Genomic DNA, 25,598 nt, shown 5'->3' on the forward strand with positions numbered 1-25,598 from the left:
ATTTCCTTATTGATGTGAAACCATGTTTGCTCCTCATGGCCTGAAACTGGTTTTCCAAACTGAGCAAATCACTGCTTTGGTAGAAAAGAAATGTGTTTCCTTTGTGTTTGGAAAACGCACAGCCTGGACAAAGAGTTCCGATCGTAATGTCACTAATTCACAAACATATTCACTCCTCACCCTCAAAAAGAGTTTGTCCAATGATCCAGACCTCTGCATCCCACTCTGTTAATTGCATCTGTGAATCACAGAGATGTGGTGACATGGGAGACTCTGCAAAGATTTGAGAGGACTTTTTAGACATCCCACAAACTGAGTCCCAGGTTCTGTATGGGTGGACACGTGTGCCCCAGCAAGTCTTGCTTCCATCAGTGCCTTGTAGTTCCTTTGTATGGGGATGCTGCCAAAAGCAGGGGGAGAAATGGAATAAAAGTAATAATAAAGAGAAGAATAACGACTCTAACTGCGTACTTGATCCCACAGGAGCCTTTATGCCTGTGCTCAATACAGTAATATCATCAGAAAGACGGCTATCAAGACAATTCATACAGAAAACTCCAGGGCTGAAACACTTTCTAGGAACGGCTGGAAAATCATCGGGGTATCTGAGGTAAATGTCAGTGCTGGCACACAGAAATACATTTGCCCTTAAGTTCTGCTGACATTTTCTCTTTGAAGATCCTTTTCACAGTTGCTTCTTGTCTGGACAAACGTCTGTCATTCGGGACTTGTGTTTTCCAAGATGGCCATTTCGCTCAAGCGGGCTTGGCTTTTAAACTCCTCACTCCTTCTGACTGAGGTGAGGAATGAAACTGAGGCAAGACATTGATTTTTCCGTACGGCACGATATTTCTGAAGGCTGCGAGACTAAAGGAGATGAATGCTTCCGGGATTTGACGAGTGACTTAACATTTGGCAGAAGGATTATACTGGTACCAAAGACCTTGTGAGACTGTTGCTGCGTTTAGCAGCCCATACACGTCCAACCAAACCTATTTGTGTGCACTAACAGGTTTGGTTTCCCTATAGCTTCAAATGCTACCCAGACTTTCCTACACAGCAAAAGAATTTAACATCCATCCTCTTTGCTCAGCGTGCTGCTGGTTTTGCATGGAGCTTCTGGGAGGGGAGGAGGAGAGTACTGCACGGAGACTGTGCCCCAGACTGCCAGGGGAAGGGAGGCTGCTCTGAGTGCGAGGGAGCTGAGGAACAGCTATGGAACGGACAGGAAGGACCTGTGGGACAGAGGAAAGAGCAGCAACAGAGGCAGGACCTGAGGGTTGGAAAGGAGTGAGCAGGGGGTGTAGCCGCAGGAAAGTGCCTGCCATAGCCAAGTTTCAACTCGAAAACGCCCGCCCCCCCAAAGCACATCCCCTGTATAAAGTACTGCAGATTCATTAAATCCCTTCTCCTTCCTTCAAATCCCTTTTAGCATTAAAGTCACTTTCAGAGGTTTTTGAAGGCTGCTGTAAATTTGAAGGTGTTAAACCCTTCTGAAGATACACGGCGTGCTTGTGCATGTGGCTCCATGTGACAGGTTATTTCAGTTTTACACCCCCAAAACCACAGGGAAACCGGCCGCTACGGCTGCAGAATGTTACGGTTAGAAATGGAGGCCACCAGACTTGAGATTTATGGTGTCTTTATTCACCACAGCATCCTGATTCACTCTCAAATGCCATCTGTCTTGTGCAAGAGTGGGACGTACGACGGGAGGAAGAAAAAGAGTGCGCGATTGTGCAGCACCATCGCGTTGTGATGTGCCCCCAGTGCTATGGAGCAAGTGAGGGCGACATGGGCAGTTTTAATGCTGACAGTTCCCATCTTCCTGCTGCTTTACTTAGCAAAAGTGAGACCTATCCTGAGCTGCATCCCCAGAGTGTGACCAGAGGCTGAGGGAGGTGCTGCTGCCCCTCTGCTCCGCTCTGGTGAGACCCCACTTGCAGCCCTGTGCGCAGTGCTGGTGTCCTCAGTACGGGAAAGACATGGAGCTGTTGGAGAGGGACCAGAGAAGGGCAGCGGAGCTGGTGCAGGGCCTGGAGCACAGTGTGATGGGGAACGGCTGAGGGACCTGGGGGGTTCAGTCTGGAGAAGAGAAGGCTCAGGGGGGACCTGATCGCTCCCTACAAGTGCCTGACAGGAGGATGGAGCCAGGAGGAGGCTGGGCTCTGCTCCCAAGGAACAAGGGATGGGACAAGAGGAACCGGCCTCAAGCTGCACCAGGGCAGGTTTAGATGGAGCTGAGGAACAATTCCTGCCCCAGAGGGTGCTCAGGCATTGGCACAGGCTGCCCAGGGCAGGGCTGCAGTCACCGTCCCTGCAAGCGTTCACACCCCGTGGAGACGAGGCCTCAGTGCCATGGGTCAGTGGTGGCCTCGGCAGCGCTGGGGCACGGTCGGACCGGGTGCCGGTGGCGCCGCTCCCCGCCCCGCTCGGCCCCGCGGCTCCCTGAGGGCCGGGGCGGCGGCGCTGCTGTGGCGGCGGGAGGAGTCACGCGCCCGGCCCCTCCCCGCCGCCTCCGCCCAGCGCTCCCGTCTCGCGGCCGCGCCGCCCGGCAGCGCCGGAGAGCTGCGTGCGCGGCGCTTGGTCCGGCCCACCGCGGATCATGGCGATTGACGGTAAGTAGGCCAATAACGGGCTCCCCGCGCCCCCCATCGCGCCCTTCCCCCCTCCCCGCGGCCCCCTTCCTCTCCCTCTCCTCCCCCGGGCGCGGGTGACGGGGGCGGGCTCCCACCGAGCCGGGAGGTGGGGGCGCGGCGGAGCCGAGCAGGCTCCTCCGGAGCCGGGCTGAGGGGAGCGGCAGCGGGCGCCTCCTCCGCTCCTCTCCGCTCCCCGGCGGCTGCAGCCGAGGGGCCGTGTCGTAACGGGGGAGAGGCGGGTGCCGCTGCTCCCTGCGGGGAGCCCTGGCACGGGAGCCAACATCCTTCCTCCGCCCGGGGATGCCGGGCCGTGGGCGCCGCGGAGGGGACCGGAGGAGCACGAAGCCGCTGTGGGCCGCCTTGGCTCGGGGGGCGGCGGGGGCTGAGCCGCCGCGGCTCCGAGAGCGGCGGGGCGAGGGGGTGTCCGGAGCACCCCGCAGCTCGGCTGCAGATGTCGGAACGTGCGCAGCGTTTCCCATCCTTGTCACCCGGAGAGACTTTGGAACTGCTTTCAAACTAAGCGTCCCTCCCGGCCCCGGAGTCTCGCAGCGCTGATGCCCCGGGCGATGGAGAGGCTCCTTCTCGCCGCCGCTTGCCCGGCTGCTGAGACCTAACAGGCTGTACAGAAGCTGGTGTCCACAGATCTTTCTAGTCATCACTTCACAGCGTCAAAGCAGCAGTGCGATGTGCTAGACACTTGTTGGGTTTGTTTGGAGATGATCGTCTTAATAGACAGGGTTAGAATCAGAGGATGGTTTGGGTTGGAAAGGACCTTAAGATCATCCAGTTCCAACCCCTCTGCCATGGGCTGGTTTCTGAGCTCTGGGTTGAAACCTTCCCTCTCGATTCTGTAAGTGATTTTACCCCTCGTTAAACATCCTTTTCTTAAACAAAAGTAAAATTCTAGAACTTTATTTCCAGCCAAAGAAGGTCCTAAAGCATGCTGCTTCCTGCACTTGGTTTCTTCCGAAAGCATCTGTTGTTGTAACCTGAAGAATGTAGGAAAACAGTGAGGGGGGAGGAATCCAACTGTGCTTGTTTGTTTTGTATGTGGGATGCTCCTGTGCTGTCAGTATCCTTGAATGAGTAATTCAGGCCTCTGTAAGGAGAAGTTGCACTGCGCAAGCAAAGCTGCGTGTTCACCCTGCCTTGGAAGCTGTGCGCACCAGGAGTCTTAAGTTGGCCAGCTTTAAGTTGGTCAGGTTCTGTTGTGCTGGAAAGCCCGCTTCGTATTATCAAGAAGGTGGCAGAAATCTCTCCTGGGTCTTGACTTTTTACATAACTCAAGCTCAGAAAAACCCCACACCCCAGTGCTTCAAAATCTGCCTCTTTTAGGCGGCATTATCCCAGTTTGTTACATCTGAAAATATTCACAAGATGTGCCATTCCTGGTGGATATTTTCGGAGGATATCGCAATCTAGCCTTGGCAAGTAATGCAGCCCTTCAGAAATCGCCCAACTGCCTTTGTAGACACTTACATGAAATTGCCAACATGGCACTTAAGCTCTTGAGAAGTGCGTAGTTTACAGTGAGATGTGAAGGGGGATTGAAAAGAAGGATCCAGTTGTGAAAGTGAGCTGCCTGGTTTTGATTTAGTGCTCTTCCTGAAGACAGAAAATGCAGTGGTTTTGCTGCTGTAGGCTGTAGCAGGCATGCAGCATCCTCTTTGTTTTCAACAGATAGCTGGTCGCTGTAGGTTTGTTAGTAGGTATTACGGGTTTTGTTCCGTATCCCGGTGTTCTCTCCCTCCTGTTTGTGCCTGCCTTGATTGTACTGTTTAGCAGTACTATTTCCTGACCAGCAGTGTTTAAAGCTACGAGTTTGATTTGGGTGAATACTAACTCTAGAAGTCAGGATCAGACCAGAGGACTTATAGTCTAAAGTGTCAAAATACAGAATTTACATAGTGTCCAAGTACATTTGTAAACGTATTTAAGTAAGCAGAAAATACTCTGCTAAGTTTTAAAGACCCTGCAGTTGTCCACATTATTTTTTAATTGCTTTATTTGGGGTGAATTTAATGGGAAATGAGCAAGATTGAAAACTTCTGATTGCAGAATAAATATGAAGTATGGAACTCCCCTCAGTGACATGGTTTAGTGGTGGTCTTTGCAGTCCTAGAGTAATGGTTGGACTTGATAATCTTAAGGGTCTTTTCCAACATAGTTGATTCTGTTGTTCTATGATTTCTTCAAAGCAGGACATACTCAGTTATATTTGAAGAATACACAAAATTGAATGAGCTCAAATTACAATAGGATTTGTTAGCTGGAAGGAATTAAGTGTTTTGGGCTGTCCTTAAAAAGAAAGTCTGTAAGTACCATTTCCAGTGTCATTTTGTCAGCATACCAGTTCACATTGGTTCTATCATTAAGCCCCCAAGGTTTTGCAAAAGTGGGGGGTTTTTACCAGGGGTTATAGAGAAGCATATAGAGGAGCCATTGGCCATGGCCAGTGACTGCTGTCATTCTGGTCAGTGCTTTCTTACTTTTCATAGAATCCTAAATGGTTTGTGTTGGAAGGGACCTTAAAGCTCATCCAGTTCCAACCCCCTGCCACGGACAGGGACACCTTCCACTAGAGCAGCTTGCTCCAAGCGCCTGTGTCCAGCCTGGCCTTGAACACTGCCAGGGATGGAGCAGCCACAGCTTCTCTGGGCACCCTGTGCCAGCGCCTCAGCACCCTCACAGGGAAGAGCTTCTGCCTTAGATCTAACCTGAACTTGCCCTCTTTCAGTTTGAACCCATCACCCCTTGTCCTATTGTTACAGTCCCTGATGAACGTCCCTCTCCAGCATCCTTGTAGCCCCCTTCAGATATGCATTGTGATCACTGACAGACTTTTAAAAGACAAGTGTTCTTCACATGACCAAGTACAAACCCCTAATTTAGTGCCTGTGGGCACAATTACATCTTTTTCTTTAGAAAGTTAATGTCATTTTAAAGATGTTATTTCGTTATGAAGACATCAAGTATTTAGTGTGCATAGGGCAGGCAGTCTCAGATTTGTGAGGGACTAGCAGAGAGCAGTCCAACTGGGAAGGTTTTGGCTCAAAGAAGATTAAAGAATTGTACTTCCAGTTCTTATTTCTGTATGTTTGTCTTCCAAAACAAAATGTTTTAAGATGCAAGGTTATTTATTGTTTAATGTTTCCACTTTTTCACAGGGAAAGGTTAAATTCATCTAATACAGGCAGTATGAGCATGGGAAGGATGGCAACTATGGTAGAGAGTATGGCCAAACTGGAAGCAGTAGTAAGACCAGACTGGTAGGCAGTTTGAGGTTAAGTGCATGCTTTCTCTGAGGCAGAATTGCACATTTTGCCTATCCTCATGAATCTCTTTTGCCAGGTTTTTGGGCTGCACTTGAACATGGTTTAATGTGGTGTTGGCTGTAGAGAAGTGTACGTTTCACAAGGAGGGGAACACATTTAGAGATGAACCTTTACAGACTGAGTTAATTCTTTTTGGTCCTGAGCTTTCTGACAAGGTTTTCCTCCTCCTCCTCATTTTCCAGCTGTTTGGTTGGGAGCAGGGAGCTGCGGCTGCATGTGCTGGGCAGGGATTTATGGGCTGGTTGGCTGACCATGTGTTTGATGGGTCTGGGTTTGTGTTGTGTTTGACTGCTGTGCTTTTTATGAAACATAGAATCGTAAAAGTATTAAGATCTTAAAACTTCCTGTCAATTTGAGCTTAAATTAGCCAGTGGATTGGTAGCGATGGAAGGATGGGGCAGAAAACGAATTGTTTAATTATATAACACTCATTTCCTTGGGAAACAAAGACAGAAATTCCTGAATGAACCTACTTTTTGTTTATGGGCACAAGAAGAGAGAGGATTTAGAATGCTGCTTCATATAGGTTATGTGAAAACTGTGTCTAACTGCAAATTGCCAGAATCCAGAAAAGGAAACTAAAGAGCAATGAGCAGTGTACAGTGCCTGGGTATCGTATGTGTGGCTCATACATTGAATCTGGCCTGAGGAGCAGTTTTATCTTGGCTCCCAAGTTACCTGGGATGTTCAGGTGTCACTGCAGCAGGTACTAGAAGGGTGTACGATAATACAGAGATCCTCAAGTTAGCACTGACCTGTATTGTCAGTAGTGCTTCTGGATGCAAGTTGGTAAGGGTTGAGCAGCAGCAGCAGTATGAAATAAAGCCTGCACATAAGAAGCTGTATTTCAGACTTATGCCCACTTTTAAACACATTTGTTAAATGGGGGATGGATCAGACATCAGGGTATCAGATTTGATCAGCCACACGGAACCTGTTTAATGCTGCCTTATGCTCCTTCGCTGTCTGTCGTGAAAACTGTTCAGTACCTGGTATGAATTGTCGTCGTAAGGATGATTCCCTGCATTATTTGCTGATGAGAGTAAAACCTTGTGCCGTATGCAAAACCATCAGTTTTCTGATTGGATTTGTGTTACACCACTATCATTGTCGTGTTGTAGATCTACTGAAATGAAGAAAACTAGATGATCTTTAAGGTCCCTTCCAACCCTAACCATTCCATGCAGAAAGCTGTCAGGTCTGTATTTCCTTCTAGATAACAGAGTAGGCTACCTTTAAAAAGAAAATAAAGTAATCTAACCTCTAATGCTTTACAGACTTCTTTTTGACAAGCTCCCTGTGGGCTGAGATGGAACTATCATACTTGATTGAAGAACAGTTGATGTGTTTGGATTGAAATCCTGCTTGAATGCTACTCATGTTTAATGCTTAGCGCTTTCGCGAATTGGAACTCTTGGTGTTTAGGATGGGCATGAGGAACGCAAACACACAGTCACTACCTGATCGAAAATACAGATCCCCATCGAAGTGTGGGGGATCTATAAGAGAGGAAAGAGTCTTACTGTCTTGTGGAAAACTTTGAGCTGCTTTAACCATTGGGTCATATTTTCTCTTCACCTTACAGCCTAATTCAACTACAGTTCTTCCAGCTTTTGTAATGAATGCTGTGAGGGATCCACAGCTGATACACTCAGACTTCTCCCTGAATATTCTCAGGTTTTGAATTGCGTAAGGCAAAGGTCCTGTACCGCATAGAAAACTGAATGTGCACCTGCGGACTGAAGTGGGTTTCAAGTCCTTGTGCTTCCTAATTTTTGAGTGTCTAACAGCTGGAGGTGGGAGGTGTTTTCTGATTGCTATGTAAATCTGCCTCTAGAGTGAGATACAGAAACTTGGAGATGGTCCTGCAAGTTCATTGTGAGCCAGCAAGTGAGTTTGCGCACTAATAACCCTTGTGTTGGGGGCCCCAGAGTACTGCAGGTGGGGTCTCCCGAGGGCAGATTAGAGGAGGAGAATCATTTCCCTCGACCTGCTGGTCTGGTTGGGGGGATGCTGTTCTGGTCATTCTGGCTGGAAAGGAAGCTGAGATAATACCATTTTCATGATATTATTTTCAATGTCTCTACTTTGTGCCACAGCTTAGAAAATCTGTCCTATCTCCATTGCTTTTTGGCTTCTGTAAGTCCAGGGATGCGCTTCCATTTATTTTAGAGAGGGTAGGATCAGATGCAAAGTTTGTTTAAGGAACAGCAGTATCTGTGCTGTGCTTGATAGCCACTGATTGCTCAGGCATTGATCAGTATTGCTGGTTCTGTTGATGACAAATATAATTAAAATGAAATATTTTCCATGTGAAAAAGAAAAGTTAATGTTTGTTGCGACTTCTAGGGTCAGATAACAAACAAAATATTCTCACCTTAAGTGAGGACAGGTGGATGACTTTATCCTTAGGGTAAGAAATTACTGGACAGCAATCATTTTCAATGGTGCTAGCAGGAAGACAGTCTTTACAGGAGGAGTTTTGCTGAGAGTCGATTGCTGACTTTTACTCTTGAAAACTTCTGCTCTTGAATACATCTGCTGCTAATTTAATTTGATGCTTATTTCTGTTATTAGTGGGTTCAACAGTAAATAACTGGCCTTTATTCACCTGCTTACATCCACCATCTGTTGCATCTGTGTTTCCAAGTGTCTTATTCTATTAAAGCACTTGTCATATGGAACCCATTTGTGTTTTTAACCATTTTTGTTGACTTTTTTTTGCCTGTCTCTGTGACTTCTGTGGTGGGACAGAATTGCACAACATAGACAAGATGTAGGCACATAATAAATACATAAAGTAGCAAATTTGATTTAACTTGTTCTTTCCTAGGAAATTCAAACAGTGTTTGCTTTTTAGTTTGCTTTTTTGACTACTTCCAAGCATTCAACTTTAACCATTTCATTTTTTATGTATGCAATATTATTTGTAGAATAAATTGTAAAGAGGCTACTAAAGGAATGCAGAGGTGTTTTAACACCCGGGGTGAGGATGGGCTGATGAGTATGTTGGGTATGCTGTTCTGTGGAAGCCTTTCCAGCTTTCATGTATTTTCCTTTCCAGTTAGCTCTCTGTTCATCGAAACCCAGATTCTTCTTTAAAGGCACTTTGTGGTATGAGGCAATATTTCAAGGACTATATTTGTTGCTATAAGTAAACAAGAACTCTTTCATTATGGTTGTCTTTTAGAATAGATTTGTGATATGTTATGTGAAACAGCATAAGAATGGGTTTCCTAAGTATCTTGTATTCACAGCAAAAGCGCTAGTGTTTCCATATGCTCCAGACATGTTAACATTAAGTGTGTTAGGCTTGATCACTTGCATCCCCTTTCATGTTTCTGCACCATAACACCTCTATTTTACACATTTGCTGCACAGCACTGTTTTCTTCTCGTTTAACAGCCATACAATCCCAGACTGGTTTGGGTTGGAAGGGACCTTAAGCTCATCCAGCTCCAACCCCTGCCACAGGCAGGGACACCTTCCACTGGAGCAGCTTGCTCCAAGCCCCTGTGTCCAACCTGGCCTTGAACACTGCCAGGGATGGGGCAGCCACAGCTTCTCTGGGCACCCTGTGCCAGCGCCTCAGCACCCTCACAGGGAAGAGCTTCTGCCTTAGATCTAACCTCAACTTGCCCTCTTTCAGTTTGAACCCATCACCCCTTGTCCTATCACTACATGGCCTTCTAATCCTGCATGCTTGAGGCAGCGGCCAGCCTGACCTGTGATCTGGAAGCTGACTAATGGAGGGTCACGGAGCAGGAGTGAAGCAGCTCTGCTGAAACACATGCCCATGGCCATGTCTGTGGGTGAGCAGCAGCTACTCCTCTTGTTTGACAGGATGGGCTCTCCGGGGCTGTAATGAGCACCATGCCCCTCTCCTTGTTCATGCTTCTCAGCCTGCACGGTGTTGTCATTCACTGGAATTTCATGGATTTGTCAAGGGAAAAAAATAATTGTCTAATGTTGAATAAAATGTTAAGTAAATGTTTGTTGAATGTAGTCCAGGCTTATGCAAATGCTGATTAAAACACAGTTCTCAGTAGGAAAGAGGTTTATCATATAAAAAGTATGTCCCAAAACTTACACCTGATGACAAAGACTTCTATCATTATGGTGTAATTTTCTGCTGCAGCTGCTAAGATGAATTTGTTGCTGAACTGAAGAATAAGGTGGTTTTTACACAGTAGCTTAACTTGCACCCCAGTATTGATACTGAAACCAAGGCTGTGTGACATGGTTGTTAAAGGGATGGAATGACCCTTGCTGAGTTTGTGGGTGATTAATTAGATGGAAGGCAGGGTTGCTCCCTGGTAGGTGCTCAGCAGGCTCAAAGAATGGGCTGAAGGGAACAGCAGGAACTTCAAGGACAACTGAAACCTCCAAGCCTGTGCAGCACTACAGACTGCAGACACACTAACTAGGAGCAACCTATCTGTCTTGTTCTGGGCTCCTCAGTGCAAGACAGACAAGGAGCTGCTGGAGAGGGTCCAGAGGAGGCCACAAGGATGCTCAGGGGTCTGGAGCATCTCTTATGAGCAGAGATTGCAGGAGCTGGGTCTGTTTAGTCTGGAGAAGAGCAGCCTGAGAGGGGATCCCATCAATGCAGATCTCAAAGGAGGTGCCAGGAGGATGGTGCCAGACTCTTTCCAGTGGTGCCCAGTGACAGGACGAGGAGCAATGGCCATAAACTGAACCACACCAAGCGTCACCTCAACACGAGGAAGAACTTCTTTACGTGAGGGTGGCACAGCCCTGGCACAGGCTGCCCAGGGGGGCTGTGGAGTCTCCCTCTCTGGAGCCATCCCAAACCCACCTGGACACGTTCCTGTGTGCCCTGCTCTGGGCGGCCCTGCCTTGGCAGGGGTTGGACTGGATGATCTCCAGAGGGCCCTTCCAACACTGATGGTTCCAGGGTTCTGTGAGCTCTGCACAAGGGAACCTGAGGGTCCTGGTGATCAGGGAGTTGAACACGGACCAGCCCTGTGCCTCTGCCCTGTATCCAGCTGTCTCAACCCAGTATGAGAGAGACTCCAGCAGGGCACTGCCTGTGCTGCTGGGGGGCTGGAATACACGGCACTTGAGAAGAGGCTTGGAAAATGTCTTTGTGTGGCCTGGGGAAAGCTGAAGGGGACTCCTGCTGCAGCCTTTCGCTGTGTAAGGGTGTCTAAGAAGTGAAGATGGGTTCTTCATGTGCACATGAGGGAATGGGTGTCAGCTACTGTATTGGGTTTGTGTGGCAAGGTTTTCGGAGGGGAGGGGTGTGCTGCTGCAGAGGTGGCTTCTGTGAGAAGCTGCTAGAAGCTTCCCCTGTGTCCCACAGAGCCAATGCAGCTGGCTCCAAGATGGACCCACTGCTGGCCAAGGTTGGCAATGGTGGTAGGGCCTTTGGGATGGCAGATTTAAGAAGAAGGAGTGGGAAAACTGCTGTGCAGCACCAGCAGCAGTCAGAAGAGAAGGGTGAGAATGTGAGAGAAACAGCTCTGCAGGCACCAGAGTCAGTGAGGAAGGAGGCAGGAGGTGCTCCAGAGCAGAGATTCCTTTGCAGACCATGGTGAGTCAGCCGTGCCCCACAGCCCATGGAGGTTAATGGGGGAGTGGATTTCCACCTGCATCCCATGGAGGTTAATGGGGGAGTGGATTTCCACCTGCATCCCATGGAGGTTAATGGGGGAGTGGATTTCCACCTGCAGCCCATGAAGGTTAATGGGGGAGTGGATTTCCACCTGCAGCCCATGAAGGTTAATGGGGGGGTGGATTTCCACCTGCAGCCCATGAAGGTTAATGGGGGAGTGGACTTCCACCTGCAGCCCATGTAAGACCTCATGCTGGAGCAGGGGGATGCCCAAAGGAGGGTGTGACTGTTGGAGGATTTATTTGGGAGAAGTTCATGCAGGACTGGTCTCCTGTGGGAGGTTCTCCATGTTGGAAGAGGGGAGGAGTGTGAGGAGTCCTCCCCTGGGGAGGAAAGAGCAGCAGAGACAAGGTAGGATGTACCAGCCGCAGCCCCCATTCCCATCCCCTGTGCCGCTGGGAAGAGGAGGTGGAGAAATAGGGAGGAAAGTTTGGCCCAGGAAGAAGGGAAGAGTGGGGGAAGGTGTTCAAAGACTTGGTTGATTTCTCATTATCCTGCTGTGGTTTGATTGGTAACAATTTAATGACCCCAAGTGGAGTCTGTTCTGCCTGTGCTGGTAACTGGTGAGTGTCTCTCCCTGTCCTCGTCTCAACCCATGAGCCTTTTGGTGTATTTGCTCTCCCCTGTCTGGCTGAGAAATGCACTGACAGAGCAGCTTTGGTGGGCACCTGGTGTCCAGCCAGGGTCAACCCAGCACAGCTACACCAAGAGAAGTCCTGACTGGCAGTAAAGAAGTGCTTACAGTGAGAAGGGTGACCCCTTCCCTGCTTTCCCATAGGAACCAATGGTTCCTGGAGAGGTCATGGAATCTTGGTCCTTGCAGAACTTGCTTGGTTGAGGCCTAGAAGAACCTCCTGTAAAGGTGGTCCTGCTTTGAAGTCTCTCAGAGCACCAGAGGTCATTCCCAATCTAAGTCACTCTATGGTGATGCCCGTGTTAGATTTCCTAGCCAGTTATTTTCAGCTCCTAAAGGTGGAGGTTTAGCTAAAGTTTGAACATAGAACTTTGAATTTTGAATTGTAGTAGTTTTAGAAGGACAGAATTTTACAATTTAATCGATTCAGGTAATACTTTACCTTATTTGATGTGCAACTTCTAATCTTTTTGGTGTGGCAATCGCCTTGGCAATCACAGACTTGGGATATGCAATCTCTGTCTTAAATGGAGAATATGAAACTTCAGGTGTTTCAGCTGCCTCTGTAAAACATGTGGCTGTTCTGTTTGTGCCAAGTGTTTGAATGAGTTTGATTTCAGGGCCACTAAGTGCTGGTTTTTGCTCAGGAAAACCCATCAGTTTTGTTGGATGTGCTATTCTAAAATGATTCCATCTTCCGTTATTTCTTGTATTACTTCTGTTGTCTGAAATGATGAAGAGCGGTATGTCCTCAGCTGGGTTTTTGTGCTCTCCGATTACATTTTGGACAAGTATTATGTAGTTTTATGTGCAAACTCACCTGGAACTTTAAACTGTTAAGGAGGAGATCATGTTCATAGTCAAGATGAAATGGAATTAATTACAATTTGTATCTAAGCGAAACTTAAATTTTAATCAACTATTAAAGTGAACTTCCACTGTAGTCGAATCACTTTAAAGTAACATTTAAAGACTGCAAAAGTGAAGACGGTCATGTCACTGAACCATTGGGATTTGTGGGCTAAATGGCACAAACCCAGGCTTTTCAGACTGAAATGCTGAATTACCAGTTGACCTCTTGCTGTCATGCAAAATACTTTCATGTTTTCAGTTTAGCTTCTTTCAGTGACCAGGTTATTCAAAGCCGAGAGACTTCTTGGGAATTGGAAAGATGGAAAACCTTGGGTTTGTTTGTTAATTTGTGAGTAAAAGCTGGGTGTCAATAGTGTATTTTGAAAAGCACTAGGGAAAAGAAGAATCTGCCCAGGTCACTTGAGGACAGTATTTCATGTGTTTCATAAATGGGTTAATTTAAAAGAGAAGAGAGATTCTTTTCAGCTTTCTGTTCAAAACACATAGGTCACTTGATGTATTTAACGTTGATTTCCATCCCAAAGCAATTTGGAAAAAGAGTAGGAGATGAATTGCCTATGAAATCAGAAATGTCATTCAGCATTTTCTAACAAAACATAAAAAATGGAAATCCTGAGTGAATGAATGTTAAATTGTGTAAATAAATACCTTGCATAGCCTTGTGGTCAACAAAAAGTAATGTGACCATGAATTGAAAGCCTTTATTTAGTGGAACACTATAATATTTTAGCATCTAAACTACTGACAAAGGATACCTTTCTTTAAAAAACAGTAGGGAGCAATGTAAAATGTAACCCTAAAATGAGTTCTTTATGATGAGATTTCAAGCTGGTGGACTAAAATGTAATGCTGCTGCTGTTCTTAGTCATTTCTAGTTGAATCTTTATTTTTAACTAACTGTCTAGGGTCTGTGTCATAAAAAAGTCCTGTATTTCAGTCGTTTTCATTCTTTCTTCACTGCTGATTTTAAGCCTGTTGTGGGAAGGAAATGTAGAGAGAGAAGTTCCAGTCACTTGTAGTTTCTCTTCTGTAGCCTGCAGGTCATTGCAGTGACTTTAAAGAAGATTGCAATCTTCCCCCAAAGGTTGGCGTTTATTTAAAATGCTTTGTTGTAAAAACAGATTTTTTTTCTTAGTTTCTGTTACGTTTTCATTCCAAAATGTTTCCTGAATGGAAACGGTATTGTCCAGCTTCTAGAACACACTGAAAAGAGGGAATTGTTATATGGCTGTTGTAACAGCAATGACTATGTAAAACTCACAGGATACTCAGCCTCACTAAGACTTGATTTCCCATTCATGAGTATCTTTGAGGCTTTTATTTTACATGACTGAATATGAAAAAAAGTATGCTGTCATAAAATGAGGATTATTTTAACTTCGTACCTCACAGACATTTGATTTAATTTTGGAATAAGTACGGTTTATTCCCATTTATTTGACGCCTTTTGCCCTTTTTTTTTTTTCCCTTTAGTACATTCATTTCCTACACTTAGTTCTTTAAAACTTAAATCTAGCTACAAATACGCTTCCACAACACTCTCTGTTAGTGTTATCGATTATGAGTTTTCAGTACTAGTTTATATTATATCATAATAGCCCTTACTATATGGCACAATTGCCTTATTACAGAACGAAGGAGAGCAATAAGAGCTTTGTAATGTATTTCCATGGTTTTGAAGTGGAAGGAATTTTGTTATCTGAGGCTTGTTTTAGTGTGTTGTGGAGTGTTTGGGGCCTACTAGTGATTAATACATATGGAATTTTAACGTACGACTGTGGGGTGTATCATTAAAAAGGATAATGAATACTCTAAATGTATTCAATATAAAGTCATCTTAATTAAAAAAGCAGCTCTTCCAATAATTTCTAGATGTCATTAAAAGAATCTCTTCAGCAGTTCTTTGACTGCCTGTTCCTTCTTCTGCAGTGCTTAGCAATAGCTTGTTTCATGTCCCTTTCTGTATCACACCTTCCTCTTTCCGCATGGTTGGCTCTTTCCTTTGTGGACCCATTCGTTGTCCTCACTAGGTGTATTATGTGTTGGTGTTTGTTTAATAGCTGTAATGCTAACGTTAAAATGGTTTTTATTTAAATGTAAAGCTTCCTTTTTCTGGCAGCAATTTTATTATTCTCATATAAATGTCTCAAATTGTGTATAGCTGTTTTCTTAATTGCCAAAAAGAACCCGTAAGAAGAAATTGCAGGTAAACCCAGCCTTTACCGTGTTAACAGTATTTTACCATAGAAGATAATCATAACATTATTTTGGCATTCTATTTGGGTACTAATGTAGTTGCTGTTTTGAGACTTCTTCTGTAGATGGCAGAACAGGAAATTGTTTTATACTTGGGAAATACTAGTGTGGCTTCCATTAATTTGTTTGCCTTGTAATTGTATCTGTAGAGATTCCATGTAAAACTCTTCCACCTGCACCATCATTAGCAATATTAAGCCAAAGGTGCATTTATTGTTTTCTCCAAAGGATAGAATGTATAAATGGAAAATGTGTTGAATCAGTCTTCTTCATTTTAATCAATGGGATGGGTTTACAGCTTTTGCCATTATACTCTTTATAAGCCTTATCAAGAAGCCAAATCCTGACTTACTAAGAAGCCAGTCTGATACTATTTTCTAATGATTTCTTTCCACACAGGTGGAGAACGAACTTGTGGTGTACATGAGCTGATCTGCATCCGAAAAGGTAAGCAATGATTTGGGAAAGTGAACTTCTTAACCCTGTGAGTAGTACTGGTGAGAAACCTGCTGCGTGATGTTTCTTGATCTCAGTCCTGCATCTTTGCATTGCAAAATCCTTTGATCCTGGCACTGTCAGTGAAACAAAGAAAAAGAAGGAAATGAAATGTGAAATTCCAAAATAAAATTTGGTTTTTCACAAGCAGGAAAGATGTGCTCGTCAAATATTCATTGAATTGCATGTTCAGCTGCGATAGGAAACCACAGCAACACTGATCTTTGCCTTGTCCAGATATCTGTAGGAGCCTTACTTTCAGTAGAAGTTGTGTAGACATTTTGAATGACTGATGTAATGGATTGGCAATCTCTGCCTGTGTTTTCATGTATGATCCTAATGACTGAAAATTCGTTGAAAACACCTGTATCAGTAATGAAACCAGGAACTGGCAGAGCATGAAACAGAGCTATGCTCAAGAGAGGACTTTCATAGGTTTAAAGCTTAGCTGCAATGGCTGAAATTGGGATTTGACAGAACAGCTCTGGTGATACGATGATTAGATACAGTTCTGTTTTCTGTCCCTTTTGCCAGCCCTATCCCCCTTTCTGTATCAATGCTGTTGAATCTCTGTGTCCTGAAAGCTACTCTTAACCACAACCCAGAAAGGTTCTTTGAGGATTGGTTCCTTGAACTGACTCGCTGTCAGTGACAGTGCTTGCAAAAGGTGTGGTTGGAGAGGAGGAAGACAAGAACTCGACAAGAACTGTTAGACTGGCTCAGTAGTGTTGTCAAACCACATCATACTTGGTAGGAAGAAGTTTTGTTTGACCTCTGAATAGAGCTCAGTTTTCATTGCATTCACTTAGGTTTTAGTAAAATAACTTTTTGGAAACATTTGCTTCATGTCTCCTAACCTCAGCATCTATTAATCTTGCTAATCCCTATTTATTTCAGTGATTTTAAGAAAGCCCATGTTTCTGTGTTCTGGGTGGCAGTGCTGTATGGTTTTTAATGTGATTGCTGGGAAGCTACATTGAAAAGATGTACAGGTTTTTTTAAGGTTCTATGTTATGTTTGAACATCAGATTCTAAGCTCCATTTGTCATTGATACGATATTATAAACGTTTTGTTTGAATAACAGTTGCATGAAGCCTGTGTTTTACCATTGGTGGTTATAAATTAATGTAGGGATAAGTGAGTAAAAGAGAAATATCCCCCTAGTCCCATTTAGACCTGTAATGTTGGTTTCCTTTTTTGTTCTTATGATTTTCCATGTGTATTCTAACCTGTTCTAACCATGTTACTGGCAAATTTCCCCTTGTAGTGTGGGGAGTGGGTCCATTTGTGTGTCCTCTCTCCTTACTCGAGGTGTATGTATAAAGCAGAAGGTGCTTGCCATTGTACTACAAATCTTCCAGTCATGTAGTGTTCTGGTTCTTTTATCTAAGACCTTACATCACCTGATAGGCATTTCAAGATGTTTTTATTGTCTGATCAATGGCTGGGCTCCTAAGGCTTACTTTATTTGCCAGTTGTCAATGCCTGCTTGTTTGCCAGGATCAAAGTGCAAGATCCGTATTGTACTCCTCAGAATAGGGAGCCCTTTACAAGCTGAGAATGCCAGCAGTGTGGAGCTGGTCGGGTCAGATGTTGCAGCTGTGTCCTTAATGCTCCTGGATACTCATTTCAAACTTATGCAGGGCCGGGTTGAAAGGTTTTGTGGTGTAGAAATCTTCCTCTTTGCCATCTCTTGTCTGTGCTGTGAAAGCTGAGCCCCTTGGTTTCCTGAGATTACTCCGTTAAAGGTTTGCCCTTTTTTGTGGCTGTTTTCCTAATACAGAGATGTTTTTGAGAGAGTCAGGAGAGTTCCATTAAAGTGTTCCTCTGGTTATTTGCTATGGACATTGAAAGAATTTGGGGAACTTGGGATCAGGCTTCAGGAGAGCGGATGTTTTTTTGGCTGTGTAGTGCTCTGTAGCTAGGTGCCAGTCTGCCTTGGAACTGGCTTTTGGTAGGTGCACCAATACTTTAATTCAGGCTGTTTCCAGGTTCTGTTTATAGAGACAAGAGAGACTTGCGACGAGCATTTACGATATTGAGCTGTAACTGAAGAAAACCCCCTCTATAACATATTCTGATCCATCCAGCATTCAGTGTATGGCATGGAAGTGACATTGAAGCCGAAAATGCATAGCCGTATTATTTTTAGGGTTCTCTCACCTTGCGTAGTTGCGTGTTTTGGAAACAATGCGAAGTGATGCTTCCAACTCAGCAATGTGTTTAGTATTTAATTGATGGAAATGTAGCTGAGTAAGCTCTGAGTTGCTCAGGTTTTTAGAAATGATTTATTAAGCCCGTTTTTTCTATTGCAAGATGCTCTTTCTATTCTCATGACAGCCTCTCATAGGAAATTATTCAGCAAACTGCCTTTGTGCCTAGTACTGGAGCAGAAGTGCTCTTCAATATGCAAAAGAAAAGTTGCAAAAAGACCATGTCTTTGGCTGACAGTAGAAGATGTCACTAGTAATAATAGCTTTGAAAAGATAAGAAGGTGTGAATTTTTGTTTTGGCAGAGGTGTATTTTAAGTGGAACTATGTCCTCTTTAATGTTCTGGTGAACTGTCCTCATCCATTTGCATGTATCGGAATGTGAAGTTGCCAACTGAATTTAGTTCAAATGGGAAGAAAATCATATTTATTCATAAGTTTCATTTTATAAGTAGAAACATTGCTTTATTGAAAGTCACCTGTCTCATATTCAAATTCTGTTACTGGTTTTATGATAGTCTATGCTAAGGAAGTGCTTCTGAAAAAGAAAGAAACCAGATTTCCCCCTTTCTCCTGTCATTCAGTGGGCAGAACTTCATCAGGAGGAAAGTAATACCACAGACAGTAGCAGATTCCTTTTAACTAGGTAACCTCACATTGATGTAAAACTTGATAAATAGATGTTGTTTCTACTAATTTAAGGGTTCAGATCTGGACAGTGAAAAGTGAAAATGCGCTTTTTTCAGAGATAGGAATAAAACCTTCATTTAGAAGTACACACAATTAAAGCTACTTTTGTAATACATGCAGAGAATAGTGATTTGTTCGTAAGTGTGCACTAGTTAATTTGAAATAGGCAAATATGTGGTTTTCTTCCCAGGTTAGAAGAAACTTTGTGTTCTTTATCCTGTGAATACCGAACCTAATAGATTTGGGAGATAAAAGTATGGCTATATGTTGAAATTAGAAGTATATATACTAAATATACATACTATATGCTTAGGTATACTACATATATATACTAAGTGTATACTAACTTTTTCCCTCTGGTAGAAAGCTGATCTGTGTTTGTACATTTCAGACTAGAAAAATACTTAGTATGAAGTAGATCTATTTCTTTGAGATTATTGATGCCCATACAGGAAGCAGAGTTATGTTTCTGTGCGTCCTGGAGTCTTCTGGAAAGCTCCTGAGCTCAGTAACTCCAACTAATGTAGTCCCTTCCATAGCAGGTCTTGTGTGTAAGAATTCTGCTGTATCGAAACGCTGGCATTTCTTCACTTAGGACGTCCACTAATCGTTTTTCACTACACAGTACTTTGCTATGCATCCTAGGTGCTCACTGCAATCTGTTCACTGCTCACTGAGACCTAGTTGTTCAGAACTCTGGATCTTGGGTCGCCTCGCACTCTGTTGTTAATTGTCGTGGTTGATAGGAAAAATGATTTTTATTACATAGATCATTGTTCTCCACAGAGAGCTGCTTTGAAATAGCTGTCAACTTTTAAACCACAGGTTTCTAGATCCCTGCAGGCCTTCAATACTTTTGCACTGGGAGGATTATTTGAGAGTGCCTTTAAAAATCCATTATCACTGCTGGTTTCTTACCCGCTGCATGGAGGATAGTTGTGTAATATGCTATGTAGTTGCAGCAGATTATTGGGATTTGTAGGTTATCAAGATGATTCCATGGTCTGTGTCTATTGCAAGTAGCGGTGTGATGCTTCGTTCACTGGGTCTTGTCAGAGATTTTTTTGCTGCCAGATACTACTTAGGAGGAGATGAATTCCATGTTGGAGAGAAAAGGCATTGAGGGACTGGTAAATCAGCAGGGGTGGCAGGCTGACAGCTTCTTCAGCCCAGAAGGATTTAGGAATTAAAAGACTTCTGTCAAAGTTTCAATCTCCATCTCAGACTGTTGATTCTGTTATTCCTAAAGTCTTTTTTAGACCCGTGGATGTTTTGGAGCTCAGGGCTCCTCTTTCTCTACAATTAAACTGATCCCCAAAAGACAATCTCAGCATGGTATTTGAACACAAATGGAAAGGAATCCTGTAAATGGCAATCTGCAGAGGCAGTGCTAGCATTGCAACAAGGGTTTTTGTGCTGTTATGGATGTGACGAGTTAACTCGCTGAACCCAGCCCTTTTTAACGCAAACTATAATATATGAAGTATATTGGACTCTCATTGATGTAAGTATTTAGTCAAGTAATCGAATTGCTCCTAGTAAAAAGAAATAAATTGGATTTTTACGATTAAGATGCATTGTAGACTTTCTTCCTGTGTGAAGGAAGTCCTGGAATCCAGATGTTAAAAAACTTTGGGGTTTTTATTAGTCCTTGTTATTAGATACTAAGAAAATGAGGGGGAAAAGGAAGTTTTCATTTATCTCTGTAGCACTGCAGATTATCCTTCAGCCAGTGTGAAGTGACATAGGCCAGATGGCTTTTATTCCTGATACCTTTCCACTGGAATAAAAGTGCCACGATAGCTGGACCAGGGTAGTTGTCATGATACAGTAATTCCAGTCGAGGTTTCCATGTACAAACCCACATTTATTTTTCTACTTAGTGTTGGTATATGACTTTTTTTTATACATTCACCTTTAAATAGCATCATTTATCACTTCAGATAATGTGAGTTTTCTGTTTTCCCCCATATTCCTTTGGAAGGTTTATAAATAGGGTTTCGAAAGGGCATCGTTATTCCAAATAGAAAGTGAAATGAGCACTTTCATCCTGATTTCACTCTGTCAGTCTTTCCAAACTTCTGAAAGGTCCCTGTTGCTAAAAATGGATCCTAATTTTCTTATTTAGGAAATGCAGTGCTCTTTTCAGTTCTGTTTTGGAATTCAGTGGCCACTGCAGTTTATGTTCATTGGAAATTGTGTATCACTCAGAGTAGCATAGTGGATATCGAAAGTGCTGAAATACAGGTAGCTCATGGAGCATGTGCTTGTAATTTGTTACTGGAGAGTACATAATCTTGCTGTATAGCAAAGTGCAAGATGCAGGAGAAACACATAGAAAGGAACTTCGTAAGACTGGCACTATAACGTATATTTAACACAATACACTGACAAATGTAGCCGTTAGCAGTGGGCTAAGTTAAGAAGTCTGTGCTGCAGAGGAAAGGCAAAATGCAGTTTGAATTGAAGGGGGTAGCATCTTTAGACAGGAAAGTTTCAGTTTTAATGTTACCTAAATGTAGCTAAAAAATACACAACATTCATAGATGAGATTTAACCACGCATTTTAAGTTGAGCTAAACCACTTTGCCTGATGCTTGTTTTGGCACAAGAGAGAAGAAGCAGGTACATTTTGTGAGAAGGAATTACGTAGCATGCATGTTATATATGAGAGAAAGAAGGATGAATACAAAGTAAAACAGTAAGCGTAGGAAATACGTTTGTGCATTTGTCTTTTGCCATGTTTAATAAACTGTTTAGAGGGAATTCTCAGTTCATTTTTCTCAGTAACACCAGGTAGACAATTTCTGTGGTAAAGGTTCTTCTGTTTTAATATGGGAAAGTATCCCAATAGTAATGTCAGCTGCCACATAGAGTTTATCGTGCTTGTAAAACAGTGCAGTTGGTCAAGACTTTGTTTTTTTTAAGTCTTCTAACACAACACTGGATAAAATATTACCCCTCCTAGGTACCTTTGTCCAGGTAAACTAAGTTCTGTTCACGTCAACTACAACAGCAAACAGTAAGATAACGCTGCTAAATTATGGTGAAACTTGGTGTATTGAGTTCACCTTGTCACAGAAAAGCTGTTTAGAAAGAGCACTGAATCTTAGGTAGCCTTTAAGTTGCTCTTAGAGAAGAGACCATCCTGTATAAGTAGTCATGAAAGAAAAAGATGTCTACACTTGAGCTGATGCATACTAAATGCAGTGCTTATTCCTGATGAGCAATCAGTCAGACCTGAGTGTTTCACTTCTGAGCTGACTCCGAGGTGTTGGAGGGGTTGATTTGTTCGTTTCTATTATGACATGAGTTGTCTGTGAGAAATAAATATGTGCTGTGAGGAGATAAATAACTGGAGCGTGGAGAAAAGGCAGCCCAGGCGTGAACCTTGTTTTTTGGCTCAGTAACCTGTTCAGCTTCTTGAAAACACCTTATTCTCTTGTGCAAGCCGGGAAGTTTGCTAAGTGACAAGCAGCAGTGAAGGGTGTTTGGATGAAACCTGCTTCGGAGTCGGACAGCATGGGTTATGTTCATGTTATAGCAAGATGTAATGGGGTAAAAACTAAGAACAATCAATAATTTTCATCAGGGCTAAATCCAAAACAACAGGCCTCGGTGTTTAAAAGATCTTAAAAGTCTAAAATAGCTCAAGTTGTAAAAAAAAAAAAACAAACCAAAAAAGGGTTATAAATAAAAACATGGTTATGTTTCTCATTTCAAGTGGTTTTGTGCTCAGGTCTTGAAGGTAACCGGTTCTTCTGGACATAGCCCTGGTTACTTAATTTGTGCACAGAAGAGATACTGTTGCATTTATAAATGAATAATTAAAACCTCCCTAAGATAACTGTGTGGCTTTGGACATCCCTGCCTAATTCAGCAGTGTGATGTGGAGGGCGAGAGCTCCAGAAGTAATTAACTGGATATTCAGTATAATTGGGGGGATAGATCCATATTAAAAAACATAAAATGCTTTTTAATTTAATCTTTATGATTTAATTTAATATTTAAAACACTCAATGCTTTTTATCTGCCTGAGGATGTTATTTTGGTGATACGTGTTTAAAGATGCCATTATTTTCTGACGAGTTTGAAACATCTTTTGGAAAAGAGAAACAGTTTAATGACAGGGGAGTTATTATCTGAAAGAAGATGCTAATTTCATGTGTGAGATGAGGAGATGGTAAGTTTCTGATTTCTAATAATTCTAATCCTAGTGATGATGCTGATAAAGTGAATTAGAGTGATGTTAATGTAATACCTCTGTAATGAGTATAACTTTTCCATAGCCAGCAATTCAATTAGCCTTAATAACTTTGTAGGAAGACATTTGTTCTTTTAGTATTCCTAAAACTGTGTTATATTGTTATGAATTTCAAACATTCATTGCTGTTTTTCTTAAGAACTGAGGGTAATGATAAAGTTTATAAATTGAACATTTGAATTTGAAATATGACTTTGAGCAGTTATTGCCTTCCTACTGGTTCATGATTGTAGGAGAAGGCACTGGGAACCTCTGAGAGTTTTCAAAATGCTTTTCATGGTACAATCAATGCTCAGACTGATCAGAATGTATGACAATATGTTTTGAATCAAAATAATCCCGGTGCTCCCTGTGGCACAGATGTATTTTATATGCCAAAAAAGAACTTCCTTTTTCCCTGTCTGTGAAGTAGAACTGCTTGCTGCTTCAACCGTGAGAAACTAATTGAAGGCCTAATGTGATGTATAAAATCTTTATTCATAGCTGGGAATCTGTACACATTTACATGTGGAAAATTGAAGTCCAATTTGATTTTTTTTTTTTGCCTTCCGGCTTTATAATGGTAATACATTAAAGGATTTTAACTTAATAATATACTTAATCTGTGAACAAGCATTCTAAAAGTCTTTACGTGGATGCAAATGGATATGGAAATGTAATTTTCAAGTCCTGTGTTCACACTGAATTGCATAAATAATTAAGTAGTCTCGCTGCAGCTAGAATTTCATTCTTTTTGTAAGGTACCAGCCCAATGCTTTTTTTTTCACACTCCAGAAAGATGTCATCAGATACTGTGTTTCCATAGGGAATTATACAGTCTGCATGCAGTGTCTTTTTTAACTACTTAGGACCCAGGAAGTACTCAAGAAAAGCCCCAAAAGCATTGTGTTTTCAAGTTACTTTGAGATTGTGGTTAACCTCCTTGAGCCCACGTTTGGATGGGTCAAAGCAGCCTTGGTTGCTGAACAGTGTAAGCATAAAAACCCCTTAAACCTACAGCTTCAGAAGATCAAATGTGAAAAGAAGTGATAAATGCTCCATCCCTGGCAGTGTTCAAGGTTGGACAGAGCTTTGGGTGACACGGTCTAGTGTGAGGCAGGGGGTTGGAACTGGATGATCTGACAGTCCTATCCAACCCAAACCAGCCTGGGATTCTGTGATTCTCTAAATACCACAAAGTGTGCTTTCCGTTGAAGTTGTTGTCCAGTTAATGTATCCTGTTAAAAGAAAACATTCACTGTCCTTTATTGTGCATCACAGAACGACTGGAATTCAGTTCAGTCTCCTCTCAAAGTGGTGATGCTGAATTCAGGCCCAGTGCCTTAGGACAGCCTGCTCCAAGAATAAAGCAGTTGTCCTTATAGACCAATTTCTGTGATCCCATTTTCTTTATCTGTCTGGTCTTCCTCATGGATCTTCACAGTTTCTTCCTCCTGCCTTTTCTGCTGCTGCCTCTGTCTTTGATAGGCATTACAGAGGAATGAAGGTTTTTCTGCCCAGTCTCTAGTCTCATTCGGGTCAGAATAATTCAAAGAACACTGGGTGTTGTTCCACTAGCTCCAGACATTCCCTGTTGTCCATAAGCAGTTGTGGGAGGGGAAGGAGCCTGCCTACTGGCAGCAGAACCTTGGGAGACTTCATCTGTTAAACCTTGGGATCACAAATGAGTATGCACAAACAGGAGCTTTTGGCCCATCTCAGAGCTTTCCTGTATTTAGGAACATTCCATGAAAATGATAAATGGACCACTGCTACATGAACACCTGACACATGCCAGATGTTCCTCACTCTTCATCAGGAAGCACTAGTGCTTTTAAAGATCTAACTTAGTCCTCACTAGAGCAGTGAGGTTTTTTCCTTCAGGTCATGCTTGGTCGTGGCTTAACTATTTATTTTTGTGTTGAAACTTAAACTCAAACGAAACCCCTTCACTGCAGGGTGGAGTTGCCGTAAAGTTCAGCAGTAACAAGTGATTTGACTGAAATTACAGGCAACTCCAAGCAGATTCCTGCCTGGAGGGAAGATCAGGTAATCTTAGTAGGATGTGCAACCAGCATCTTTTGTGAGCAAAGGGATTTCCTCCCCCCCATTTGTTCATGATAATGAAGTTTTAGCTTCCTTTCCTCTCTGGTGAAGAATAGAATTGCACTTTCCTCCCCTTGTTGCTCTGCTTAATGCAGCAGATCTCATCCTAAAGGACTGGTGAGGAGCTCTCTACCTCTATGGAGTTTTGTATTTCTTCCGTACTGTCTGAGATTGAAAATACCGGAGGTGTGCTCCTCCCTGCTGTCCTGTTTGTTCTGGCCCTATTAAGCAGTTATACTGTGTTATATTTCATGTTCTTTCTTGGACTTTAGTGGGTTGGAAGGTAAAGGTCACATTTTGAAGATTTCCAATTATTTCTGGCTTTGCCTTCAGTTCTTCAGAAGATGGTGTTCCCAACCTAACCCCGTTGAGAATTGCCCATGCTTTTCCTAGTTTTCTGATATGATCCAACAAAATAAGGAAAGCTTTTACTCAAGCTTCATTTTGAGTAAGTAAAGGTTCAATTTTATCCTTCTG

The 25,598-nt window shown here is 43.2% G+C and overlaps 1 protein-coding gene across 1 annotated transcript in view; it reads left to right on the forward strand.

Annotated features, from left to right (window-relative positions):
* Positions 1-2,566: 2,566 nt before the first annotated feature.
* SYT14 (synaptotagmin 14) overlaps positions 2,567-25,598 on the forward strand; it is a gene marked incomplete at both ends in the record, with an annotated part of 78,008 nt that continues 54,976 nt past the window's right edge. The window contains 2 exons of the mRNA XM_080616148.1: positions 2,567-2,618; positions 15,775-15,822. Of these exons, the coding sequence (XP_080472274.1) occupies positions 2,606-2,618; positions 15,775-15,822 (61 nt within the window). The remainder of the gene's footprint in view (positions 2,619-15,774; positions 15,823-25,598) is intronic.

This window comes from Psittacula echo (assembly GCF_963264785.1).
Source record: "Psittacula echo genome assembly, chromosome: 4".
In the NCBI taxonomy this organism is placed as follows: domain Eukaryota; kingdom Metazoa; phylum Chordata; class Aves; order Psittaciformes; family Psittacidae; genus Psittacula; species Psittacula echo.